Source organism: Anas platyrhynchos, chromosome 21, assembly GCF_047663525.1.
Source record: "Anas platyrhynchos isolate ZD024472 breed Pekin duck chromosome 21, IASCAAS_PekinDuck_T2T, whole genome shotgun sequence".
In the NCBI taxonomy this organism is placed as follows: Eukaryota; Metazoa; Chordata; class Aves; order Anseriformes; family Anatidae; genus Anas; species Anas platyrhynchos.
The window spans coordinates 8,418,825-8,431,697 of record NC_092607.1 but is presented as its reverse complement, the minus strand read 5'-3'; the positions used below and the strand labels follow the sequence as shown (position 1 = coordinate 8,431,697).

The 12,873-nt window shown below is 60.4% G+C and overlaps 1 protein-coding gene across 4 annotated transcripts in view; it reads right to left on the bottom strand.

Annotated features, from left to right (window-relative positions):
- PLCG1 (phospholipase C gamma 1) overlaps positions 1-12,579 on the bottom strand; it is a 37,680-nt gene extending 25,101 nt beyond the window's left edge. For all 4 annotated transcript variants that reach the window (XM_072026577.1, XM_027442813.3, XM_072026578.1 and 1 more), the window contains exon 1: positions 12,258-12,579. In XM_072026577.1, the coding sequence (XP_071882678.1) occupies positions 12,258-12,462 (205 nt within the window). In that variant the 5' untranslated portion in view covers positions 12,463-12,579. The remainder of the gene's footprint in view (positions 1-12,257) is intronic.
- Positions 12,580-12,873: the final 294 nt, after the last annotated feature.

Genomic DNA, 12,873 nt, shown 5'->3' with positions numbered 1-12,873 from the left:
TGCACCCTCCTCCTGGCCACGCCGCGCTGCCATCAGCGCTTCCGTGCATCAGCTCTCAGGTTTCTGGAGGAACACGATCCCACAGCATTAGCAGATGGCTGCTCCAGCCAGAGAAACAATAAACCAGCTGGGGCCTCCAATCCGACCTGATGGCTCCTTTGCGGGGCTGAGGCATCCACGGAGACCGAAAGAAACACCGGCACAGCAGAGCCCTATGCCCCAGCGAGTCCCTGCTCCCTTCTGTGAGCCGAAAATGGATGTGCTGCCATTTTAGTGAGGTACCCAAAAACCCTGCAAAAAGCTCTCTCACTGCCACTACTACCCCAGGGAGGGACATGGCAGCCCTGCTGCTTGGGGGCCTGTTGGGTCCCACCGCTCTTGCTTCTGCAACGCACATGCAGGAACCTCTCCGGTCTCAGGAGAAGACAAGGTTAAGCTATTTTCCCCTCCAGACTTGGCTCGGTTGTGCCTCAGATTGCTCCAGCAAGTCGGTACATCTCACCCGCTACCCGCAGCAGCAACCTGCAGCGTTTGCTCTGAAGCAGTTGCTGCGATGGCTCTGCTGCAGAGGCAGCCGCATCCACAGAGCGCCTTGGCAGGGAGGATGCTCAGAACAAACAGCTTGGATGGGACCAGGGAGTTCCCAGCCCGCCTGGATGGCCGGGAATAGCCCAAACCCAGAGCCCAGATCCTGGCTGACCGCTGCTGGAGGGATGGGGCAGAGCGCTTCGTGGGACCCCCCCCCCCCAGCAACAGCCCCCACAGCAGCACAGGCAGCACGTGGGGGCCAGCAGCTGCTCTGCGGGCACTGGGGCTTCCTGCCCTCGCCTCGAGCTGCCGCTGCCTCGGCTGCACCTCGGCATCACGTGTGCTGCGGCTTCTGAGCTCCGGTTGCTCCCCCACCCTGTGCCCCCCCCCGAAATCCTTATCGTGGGCAGAGGAAGTGACAAGGAGATGCGCAGGGGCTTGGAGGTGCTTCGTAGAATGGCTCAGGTTGGAAGGGATCTTAGAGATCATCCAGTTCCAACCCCCTGCCACACGCAGGGACGCCACCCACTAGGTGAGGCTGGCCAAGGCCCCGTCCAGCCTGGCCTTGAGCACCTCCAGGGGTGGAACATCCACAGCTCCTCTGGGCAGCCTGTGCCAGTGCCTCACCACCCTTACAGTGAAAATTTTCCTCTTAATGTTTAGTCTACATCTATCCTCGTTTAGTTTAAGACCATTCCCCCTTGTCCTATCATTATCTACCCAAGTAAAGAGTCCTCCAGCCTTTCCATAAGCCCCCTTTAAGAGTTGAAAGGCTGCAGTGAGGTCTCCCCAGAGCCTTCTCTTCCCCAGGCTGAATATCCCCGGCTCTCTCTCAGCCTCCACAGCTCTGCAGCCACCCGGTCTGGAGCAAGACACGAGGAACTGCCCGCCTGTCCTCCCTCCTGGCTGCTGTGGGCTGGAGCAGGGAGGCAAAGGTGATCCCAGGGCATCACCCTGTCCCTACAGAGCAGCTCCCACCTCTCCCAGGCAGCCCCTGCCTCGCTGCTCCACCAGCTTTGGCCTCACGCAGGCGACCTTCAAGATCTCACAAACATCCTCCTGCTGCTAGCGGCAGAGCTGGCTGGGGGCTGACAACGGCCTATCCTGCATCATCAGCACATCTCTCCAGATTACTCTCAGCTGCAAGAAGGCATGTGTTAAAAAAAAAAAAAAAAAAACAACAAAAAACACTACCAAAGCTGGTCCGCCAAGTGAGCAAAGCAGGATGCTGCTATCTCGCGATCTCTGCCCACAGCCCAGCAGAGCGGGGATGTAAAGGCTGGCAGTTTCCACCGTGCCTGTCTCAGCCTCCGAGGGCCGGCTTCATGTTCGGGAGCTGCCTCCCTGCCCCGCGGACCAGGCCACGTCCCCAGCACCGCCATACAGCCGAGCAGGGCACCAGCTCTCCTGTCAGGTAGCGTCTGCTTCTGGCAGGGTGCTCCAGCTCCTTCCTCAGCCTCTGCTGCAGTCCCCTGGGTGGCACCCATGGGGACAGGCCACAGGAACCCCTCAGCCCCCAGCCCCTCCCGCTGTGCCCCGCACACGGCAGCACCGGGCCCATCCCTGAGCTGAGGCGGCCAAAAAAACACAGCAGTGAGTAAAGCAGGGGAGCGGACATGGCACACCAGCCCCGAGACATAGCCACTTGTTTCTGCCACAGCACGAGCCCCTGACGAAGCACCAGGAGCCCACAGATCTGCAGGCAGCAGTTCCCCAAATCCTTCCATGCCTCATGAGCCTCTGGGACCTCGGGGTGGAGACATCCCCTCCCGCCCATGGGGAGGAGGCAGCCGGATGGCATCCCCTGCTCCGGGGCTGCTCCTGGCCCCCCTCCTGTTTTCCACAGAAATTATGTCCAGGGAAGCTGTGTTGTGCCAGGATCATGCTGAAGCTAAAGCTGTCCATGGAGTGTCCATGGTGCTGGCCAGGCCTGCTCCCCTGCACAAACAAGCCCAGCACCATGAAGGCCCCCGGACTTCTTGCACCCGCACCATGCAGGGCATGGGAGCGCGTCCATCCCAAACAGCAACAGCAGCTGGGCTGAGCCCCGGGTTTTGCCTGCCTGGACACTGCTTTAAAGAAACGCGTCCCTTCTTCTGATAAATTACAGCCGGCGGCAGCCCTCAGTCACCGGCCTGCTCTGTTTGAGGGGCAGAAGCTTCCACTGACTCACATGGAAAGAGGAAGCTCCGCAGCGGTGCTGCTGGGTGGCTGGCGGGGCCGGGACAGCTCCACGAGCCACCCCAAGGTGACCTTCCCCTGCCTGGCATCGAGGACTGCGCCCCCTCAGCCCATTGCAGGAAGGCAATAGAAGGGTGGGAGGATGGGGGAGGCTGAAGAGCTCCTCCAGCCTCCCTGCAGAGGGGACGTGCAGTGGTAACCAGATCCGAAAGGTACCGCAGAGGACGCGGACGGATCGATGGAGGGGAGGCACCTGACACGGCACCATGTCTGCGAGGCAAGGGGCCAGGCAGCATCTCCACGTCCCTCCTGGAGCTTAAAGTGATGCTTTAAGACACCCCCACGCCTCCCCCCCACTTCCAGCACAGCCCTCAGCACCATACACGAGGGGAACAGGCCCAGCTGGGAGCCATGGCGGAGCTGGGTGCTCGCTGCAGCTCTCCGGGGGGTTTTGTGTTCTTGGCTCTTGTGCCCAGAGCTCACCACAAGGCAAATGGAGACAAGAGCAACCACAGGCTGTCCCCAGGATGGGGACTCCTCACCCAGAGGTGAGGATTGGAAACTGAAGACTTGTCACACTCCCAGCAAATGCCAGCGCTGCTCAGACGCCGTGACTCACTTGTCATCCATCCCACCCCTCGACGCAATCGAGTTTCCGTGACAATAACTTCACAGCACAGATGACTGCTACCCGGAACACTACATGAGCACCAACGAGGTGGCTTATTCCTGTCGCTGCAACTGCTTCAGCTCCTCAGTGCCGGGGTAAAATTGGGAAGCAGAGAATAATATAAAGATCCTGCCTGGTGCTGAGTCACTTGTGGTGACTGGAGCAGCCCGGCACCTGGGCACAGCACCAGGCAGACACGTCCCAGGACAGGCACTACCTTCAGCTCACGTGGAAGAAGCAGGAGCTCTTGGTGCTGGTCTTCACAGCCTCACAGCCAGGCTCTGCTACTGCTTGTGTTTTTTTTAAACGCCACCTGTGAGGTATTTGGTTCCCAGCACCAGAGACCTGCTGCTCACGCACTGATCTACGCCAGGGTTAACAGCAAACCCTTTTTTTTTCCTCTCAGAAAGAGCAAACTTTCTGAGGCTTCACTGCGAGCTGAGTTGTGTCCCAGCCACAGGAGGACGAAGGAAGCCTTCCTCACCGGCCTGGCCCTACTGATGAGCTGCTCATGGGCTACTTTCCGTGGCCTGACTCGGCCCAGGCCTTTCTGAGGCTCGCCCTCAGCTCCTGCAGAGAAAGGCCATGTCGTCAGGCAGCACCTGAGCGCTTGGCAAACAAACCCGGCCCCGCGCCTCTCTGGCAGCTGGAAGGCAGATCCGTGGGGTGCAGGCAGGGCGCGGAGGGGTGAAAGTCCCCTTGGACACCCTGTGCCCACCCCAGGACCTGCCCTGGGACCCGCATACCGGCTGCGAGAGCCACGATGATCGACAGAGCAGACCCTGCAGCCAGAGAGCGGAGGAAGAGGAGGGAAATAGAGCAGCAGGCATGCAGCAAAGCGACCAAATAACCTGCGCCATCTTTATGACGCTCTGCAGATGCAGTGACAGCGTGACCCCACAGACAGGGCCAGGAGGAGGAGGAGGACAACGCAGGCACAGGCGGGAGGGATGTCTTTTAATCACCACGTTACCCGGCACTTCTTGGAGCGAGTAAACAGGAAAAAGCCTCTCGAGCAGCTGCTCTACCCAGCGTCCCCGCGGGGAGCAGCCCGCCTTGATGTCTCTCCAGCACGCGCGCGCTCGTGGAGGCTTCTCGGGGACAAGGAACACAGAGAAACCGCTCGTCCTGGCACGCAGGCCCGACCTGCCCGCATCACTTCATCCAAAACCAGCCCAGGCGACCGCTGCCCTGGGCTGGCAGAGTCACAAAAGGAGTCAAAAAGGTCTGCAAACCAGGCGGCACGTTCCTGCCCCACACAGAGGGCGGCAGCCAGGGCCCACCGTGGAGAAGACGCTTGCCAGGAAGGCGAGCGACCTTGGTTTCAAGCCCTGGCTGGTGTGGTCCCAGCACTGATAGATCCTTACATAGTTTGGGGAAGAGAAGTGGGAATTTTGCAATGTGCCTCGGGGTGAGGCAGGGGACCGGGCACCGGGTGCTGCGGCAGCCCAGGGGCACGGCAGCCAGGTGAGGCTGGTGGCAGAAGAGAGCGTGGCAGTGCCACATGCTTCATACCTGAGGATGCAAAATGATACCACGGAGAGCACGGCAGCCTGTGGCAATCCAGGAGTGAGGATTTCATTTGTCAAGGCAAAAAAAAAAAAAAAAAAGTCACACTCAAGAAAGTAAATGCCTTTGCAACAGGGGTAGGGGAAAAAATAGCCCAACAGGCACAGTTCTGTTTTCTCTGCCACAGCGCTGCCACCCTCCTCATCCTCGAGGCCTGCAGGCAAAGTCAGCTCAGCAAAGCATCCCCTTTGTGGGAGCTCACTTGCCGGATTGCGACCTTTGTCTGGAAAATCTTTAAAACAACAATGCGGGCTGGTTTGCCTGCAGAACGCCAGGCACGCTCCTGGGCACTGCATTAGCAACACGAGAAGGGACTATTGACTGAAACCTCAGAACCACAAGTTTTTGTAAATAGAAGGTACGAGCTGCAGAGGAAAGCAAGAGGAGGGTCCATTTTCGAGTCTGGATGGTTTTACGTGGCTTTCCAGCCAGCTAAACCCAGAATGCACAGCTCCAAATGGAGCTGAAAAGCCACCCGACCACACACTCAGCACGAAAAGCAATTTAAAATCCCAGTTTTGGTGAGACTTCAGAGTGCAGGCTGTCAGCTTCGTAAAGCTCTGCTGGCTCCTCCAAGACTTCACGTTGCCAGCTTCCATGAGACGCTCCATCCCTCGGCCTTTTGCTTTTTAGGGGCAGAAATGACTTCACCCCAGAAGCCCTGTTTCACGCTGCAGGCTGAGTTGTGCCCACCCCTGCCCCCTGCAATGCCGGCAGGGGCTGCAGCTCCATCACAGCTGGGAGAGGGCCCCACACCACCTTGGCGTGGCTTGGGGCTGCACTGAGGTGCCCGGAGATGGGCAGTGCCATGAAAGGAGGGATAAAAAGCAAAGCCAGCTGGGCGAAGGCTGCCCTGTAGAAGTGCCACCCCACCCTGCAGCCTCAGGAAGGGCAGAAAATTTTCAGAAACTGAAGTTTTAATCTGAATCAGCATCAAAAATCTCTCTCAAAAAGAAAAAAAAAAAAAGGCTGTTTCCCCTGACAAGCAGCTCTTGGTGCAACACAAAAATCCTCAAAGCACAAAACTTAAGCACTAAAACCATTTGGAGGGAAGAAGCTTTCTCCAGCGCTGCCAAGCCTCCTTGGGAGCGGCTGCTGTCACCGTGCCCCCTTCCTGATGGCTCTGGGCAGGGGGACACCTCGGTGGCAGAAGATGAGCAGAGGAGAGCTGTGAGCACACCAAAGCCGCCCCTGTGTGTGGCAGGGCTTCATGGCTGCGCAGAGGATGTGTGAGATGTTAGGGCAATCCCATACGTGACACCAGGAAGAGAGAGCCAGCACCAAACACGGAAATGAGCCACCAGCCACCCCGGTACGAGCTTGGTCGAAAGGCTGCAGGTTTCCATGAGCATCCAGCTTTCAGATACCAAATAATTTTCTCCATACAGCCGCAGGTACCTGTCAAATGCAGAAACTTTTCTGCAGTACCTGCTGCCTTCATCCTGCTCCAGGCACGCGTCGTGCCAGTTGCTCTCTCGGAGCATCCTTCCACCACCGGCTCTCCAAATTTGTCAGGCCAAGGGGAAGGGATGCAGGTGGGAGGGGAATAACTTTTCCAAAGCACTTTAAGGGCTTACATTGTCATTCCACTGATTTCCACTGCCCTTAAATCTGAGAGCACACCAGAGAAAAGAAAAAAAAACACCCTCCCCACTGATTTCACCCATTTCCTTCTATTATGCAATAAGGTTTAGCCAATGGTTTAAACTCCAGGCCACATGTTCTTTCCTGTGATTGAAGCCCTGCACCTCCCCACCAGGGGCTGTGAGCTCCTCCTGGACCATGTGCACCCACCCCTAGCCCCCCACCTCGCACCAGGTCTCGCCCAGGAAGGGGCACACAGCACGCCCAGCCCTGTCCCCGCTGGTGGCAGCGCTGCTGGCTCCTTTGACCCCGGGAACACCCAAAGGAGATGCCCAGCGCTGGTGCTTGCAGCGATCTGAGTGGGATCCCACTCTGGGCACGGACACACGGATGTGCTCGAGCTCCAGCAGCCTCATCGCTACTGTCCACCAGCCACTGCAGCCCTTCAGGGCAGGACACCAGGAGAAGGTTCAGCTACAGGGTGCGTGCTTGCACTCGCAGGGCTCCTGCTGTGCTCACAGCACCGTGGAGCATTCACATGGTGGCAGCTCAGGGCAAAAAAAGCTCCCTGGGAAGCTGGTGGCTCGTCCATGGCACCTCCTCTCCCGCTCCGCATCTTCACAGCAGTGACACGCTCACGGCTGCACTCAGCACAGGAAGCCGAATCTGGCCCATGGATGACTCCGAGGGGACGCGTCCCTGCTCTGTGTCCCCATCGCAGCACAGCAGTGTCACTTCGGTCACCTCCCAGGGGACACAGCAGCCCCAGAGCTCTGCAGAACGTCTCAGCTGAGGAGGAGCAGTGCCTGCACTCCCAGGGCCACAAAAAACAGACGAAGGCTGCACCTTGGCTACGACCCGGTGGCCAAACCCGCGCTGCCACACGCACTGCCTGGGGACGGGGACTTCAGCACCGACTCCCGCTGAGACTGCGGGCGAGCCTTTTCTCCTCCCCCTGCAATCTGCCAGATAGGCAGGAGGCCGCCCGCCTGCTCCCCCGGGCCTGGGGGCCGGCGATGGGTATTGCCGGCAGCCGCACGCCGGCGGGGTGCTCGCAGCGCCCCGATTAGATAACGGGGCCGAGCGAACGCTTTGCCAGCACCGATAGGAGCGGCCACCCCGCGCTGCAGACCAGGAGGCTCAGGAAAAGAGCAGCAAAGGTCACCAGCCGTGCTGGATGAGTGTGAGGCGCACGGGCAGGGCACGTTAACAGCCACGTAGGAAACCCTGCAGCAGAGCTGCCCCTGGAGGTGGGAGCTGACGGCACTAAGAGCACGAGGGGCTCCTCCGAAAGGCACTGTTCAGATGCAGCTCCTCTGGATGCTTCTCACCATGCTCAGCACCCCACTGCCTGCCCTCAGAGCGGGCTGGGAGGAAGGCTGGCCTCATCGCTGCTCCTTAAAGATGGGAGTATTGGGGTCCCCAGCCTGGCTGCTGCTCACCCTCCCGATGCTGCACAGAACCACCCCAGCACGTCTGCGTTAGTGGGTTTAAAACCCATAAAAACCCAACACATTGCACGGGGCCGCCTGGCAAAGGAAGGAGCCAGACAGATGGACACCACGGGTCCATGGCAGGAGCACAGAGCACAGGTCTCAGCACACCGACCTGGGCTTCCCAACACAGGGCCCACTCCAGAGCCTGCTGATTCCCCAAAGCCACTCCTGCTTGAATCCCAAGGGCTCCAAACCCCAAACCTTATCTGGATGGCTTATTTTTTTTTCTTTTGCTGTGCCTTGGTGGGTTAATGAGAGGCACATAGCTCCCAAGGACGAGGTGAGCATGAGCTGCCCTTCAGTCGCTTTCTAGTATTTGTATTTTACTGCTCCTGCCTTTTCTTTTGCACTGGCCTGGGCTTGGCGCGATGGCTTCCCTCCACCTCCACGGGACTGAGCTCATTTCACTGAAAGCAAGAATGCATCCAGGGTTTTCTCGAGGTGTTTTTTTTTTCCCCCCTCTCTCTCCCGTATAAAACAAACATCTGCTCCAAATTTTCAGCTCGCTCTCTGAGCAAGCTCTCTGAATTTTCTGACGTGTTTCAAGGAAAACAGATCAATTAGAAACCGGCCTCTAACCCCCCAGTACGTGAAGTTCTGAAGGCAGGACCCTTTTACATTAAAAAAGAATTACATAACGCAGGAAGTTAAAAAAAAATGCACAGAAGACAAAGGACTCAAGGGATTAGCTCTACTTTGCTTTGGATGATTAGCAAAAAGAAGAGAAAATGAGTAGAGCTCTTCCCACCGTAACAGCCAAACCCTCTGCAGAGGTGATTAGCACGAAAGCAACGCGCTGATAACTCGAGCTGACTGAAACCACTTTGGATAAAAACAAATATGAGTTGAAAAATGACAACTTTTTTTTTTTTTTTTTTTGCACAAACCGGGATTGCTTTTCGCCCATCGCTTTGGTTTCAAAACCGCCCGGGAGATGGAAGTCATGGCTTTATAAAGCAAGCTGCTCCCCCGATGTCTCCCCCTCCTCCATCAGCAGCTCCCGGCCATGCAGGCGGTGGGGCACGGATGGGACAGGAGAGGTTCTTCATCCCCGCACCCAGCTTGGGGACGCCGGGGGGACACGCACTGACGGCCGGCGCTGCCCGGCGCACAGGGTGGCTCTTTATGCAGCACACACAAAGCGCTACACAAGGGTCACGGAGCGAGTGCAGAGGGGGCTGTGCCACCAGCGAGGGTCCCCCTGGCCCTGGCACCGTGGCCAGCAGGCAGGAGGAAGGTGACGTGGGTGAGCCTGGTGGGGACAACGAGGGCACCCGCTCGTCTGCGTCTCTGCGCGCGCATCCAGCGCTCAGCAGCACCGATGGCGATGCCACCCCCGAGGCACGAGCCCGAGCTCACTGCCACTCAGAGCACGAGACACTGCGGGCTTTGCCACGGATGCTCTGAACCTGGAAGCACCGCACCAAGGAGCACCGAAGGGCCGTGCCCATGAGCCCTCTCCTCCCCGCACACCACAGACTCAGTCCAGGTGCCCAAGGCCACTCGGGGACGAGCCCCCTGCCGCTCCTCGCCCTGCCTCCCACGCAGCGTGGGGCTTCCCCAGCTGCAGCCCCCGGTCCTGCAGCGAGGTGGGCAGTGGAGCCGGGTCCCCTGACGCTGCCCACCAAACGCACAGCTCATTTCTGCTAAGCATGCCGGGGGCAGAGCATGGATTCGGCACACTGGGGTGCTCGGGGAGACAGGCCCTGCACCGAGACACAGAGCCTGCACAGATGCAACCCAAGTCTGAGACCTCTGTGACACAACGCAGATGCTCTCCTGCTCCAAAACGGATAAAAAACCACAGGATCATTCCTACTTAGACAACCAACTTGTGTCCAGGGGCATCCAAAGCTCCTCCTCTCTGCTCTCCATCCCTCAGGAAACACAGGACCATTCATCCCTGACCCACGAGCTCTGCAGTTGGTGACCTGCAGACCCCCCGGCGCTGCCCGGCGGAGATGCTGCTCCACGCCCAGGCACATCACACCTCCTGACAGCTGCCTGCTCGGCTCGGCTCACAGCTGCACACACATGGGAGCTACATCCTGGGCAGTGCCCCTGCGGGGACCGATCCCCAACCCTCCTGTCAGCCCCAGCCTCCTGCTCCCAGCCCGGCCTGGTGGTCGGAGCTCCCTGGGCTGGAAGCTTTGCCCCAGATCAGCTCCCCATCTGGTTCACACCATGGCCACGTGAGCACTGCACTGGTTATGGGTGGGATGAGCCAGGAGGGCAGTAAGCCAGCACATTTCCCATGCCAAATGGAGCTGGGTTTCCCCAGGCATCCCTTTTCCACCCAGAAACCAAATCCCATGAACTGGGGGAACTGGCCAACTGCCTGGGCACCAGCGGGGTGGCCCTGCCTGGCCTGCCCGCACACCGTGTCAGCACAACGGGCACTGTTCAAGCACACAACCCCTTAAATCCACCTGGAACTGCCCCGCTTCCCTGCAGGAAGCCCCACAAAGGCAGCAGGGCAAGAGGAGGGGCTGGGGAACACTGGAGGAGCCCAGCCTGGGACTGGGGAAACGGCAAAGATGCTGTAACGCCCTCTCCCACCTCGCCGTGCCAAAAAGCAAAGGCTTGTGTGCCCCACGAGGAGCGTGCAGGGACACGGAGCCCGCGGCCACCAGGCTGACGGCTCCCCCCAGGGCAGATCCCTGGGGACTCCCCAGGTGAGGTGAGGGACCCAGCCGGTTCAAGTTCACAACCTGCATTTTTCTTTTTGCTATCAACCCGTGGAGTCTCATTTAACCATCCTGGTCCCTAGGACACGCTCTCTGATTTACTGGTCAGCCTGTGGCTGTTGGCAGAGCACAAGCAGCCCTCACGGGCACAGCGTTAGGGCCATCGTCGCTGCCCCAGCTTTGGTGCCGAAGCCAGAGCTTCACCCCGAGGTGAGGTCCCAGCCCCCCTGAGGCTCCAGCAGGTGCTGAGGTCTGCCCGCAGGAGGCCAGCAGGAACTTCAGTCCCCCGCGGACACCACCACAAACTGCTGACTTTTAACCATGCCTTAAAAATGGTGACAATTAAACGTGCCGTAACCTCAGGCTCCTCCCTTGCTCCCGCTGCTCTAAAGCTCCCCGGGGAGCTCGGCATCACCGAAACATCGACGGGGCCCACGTCTCCCTCCAGACGAGCCTGGAGATGCTGCTGGGGAGAAGCCAGAAGGCTCCTAGGTGGGCAGGAGAACCGAAGCCCCAGCCTGGAAGCCCCGGCATTTTGGGGTCCCACTGCAGAGGCACAGGCAGCGCCTCCACCTCCGGCCTTTGCTGGAGGCCCCGCTAAGACTCCAAGTTTCCAACCTTGCTGCTCGGGGCCAGAAGACACCGACCTCCACCGAGGCCAGCACCCCATCGCCAAACAGGGACGCTCGGGGTGGGACGGGGAGTTCAAAGAACAAAAAAATAAAACAGCAAAGCAGCAGCCAAGGAAACCGAGGCTGGAAGTTTCCTAGCGTGGGGCCTCCCTCCTCTCCCCCTTCCCACCTATCTCCGTGGTTTCGCACTCACGGCTCTTACAAATCCTTTCCCCTTGCTCTGCCCCCATCCCCGCACCGCCACCACCACGGCTCGCGGGGGCTGCACCGAGGCCGCCCCTGACCCCGCAGCATCCCGGGGCAGATGCGAGGGGGCAGCAACCACGTTACAGCCCTTGGGGTCGTGGGCTTTCTGCTTCCTCGCATCTGTTGCTCCGAGATGCAACCCCCAAAGGGCTCCAACGAGTGCCCGTGCCTCCTTTCTGTCCTTGTCACAGCCCCGAGATGCCATCAGCAGGGGCAGGGCGCCCGCTCCGTGCCCACCCTTGGGGCTCAGGGCCGCAGGAGGCTGCAGGAGCCCACTGGAGGCCTTTGGGCACCCCCCGGGCACCACCAAAGCGCGGGCACCACCGGCAGCCAAAGGTCCCCATCACCGCCTGCTGCGCCCCGCGGGGATGCCGGGCACGCAGCGCTGCTCGCTCCTTTTTTTATTTTTTTTTTAAGGTTTTGATTTTTATTTTTTCCTCCCTTTTTTCCCCTCCCCACCGAAGGCAGCTCCGGGGAGCCGAGGGGCTGCGTGTGTCCCCCCCCAGCCAGGAAGCAGGAAAGCCTCGTCCCTGCTTTTCCTGCCCTGCGCCGGCTCCCCCCGGCCGGGGGGCGCCGAGGGAGCCCGGGGGGAACCCGGGGGGGATCCCGGGGGGTCGAGGGGAGCCCGGGGGGAGGCTCCGCAGCCCCCTCCCCGCTCACTCACCGGCTCCCTCGGTCTTCTCGGAGCCTCGGCTCCAGGTGACCTGCCGGGTCTCCAGCTTCACCTGGAAAGTTTTCCTCTCGGGCCGCTGCGACTTTTTGGAGTAGAAGAGGGTCATGACGGTGCCCACCTCCAAGCTGCGGCAGAGGTGAGCGGCCTCCGCCTCGCTGGGAGCCCCCCCGGAGCCGCTGCCCGGCCCGGCCGCCATCGGCACCCGCAGCCTCCGCAGCTCAGCTCCGAACAAAGGGGAGCGGGAGCGGGAGCGCCCGCAGCGCCGCCGCCGCGCCCCGTGCCCGCCCGGCCGGCGGGGAGGAGGAGGAGGAGGAGGAGGAGGAGGAGGAGGAGGAGGAGGAAGGGGAGGAGGAGGAGGAGCGAGGAGGAGGAGCGCGGAGCCCTCGCGGCGCGCCCGCCCCCACGCGCGGGGAGGTTGAGGCCGGGGAGGCTCCGCGCATCCCGCGCCGCGCTTGGGGAGCCCCCGGGGGGGTGGGGGGGACACGAGTGGGGTTCTAAGGGGGCCGTGGGGTGCGCGGCACAGCCGGGGGGGGGCTCCGGGGGGTGACAGTCACACCGCAGCCTCCTCATGGCACTGGGGGGCCGCACGCCCCCGGAGCTTCGCGCT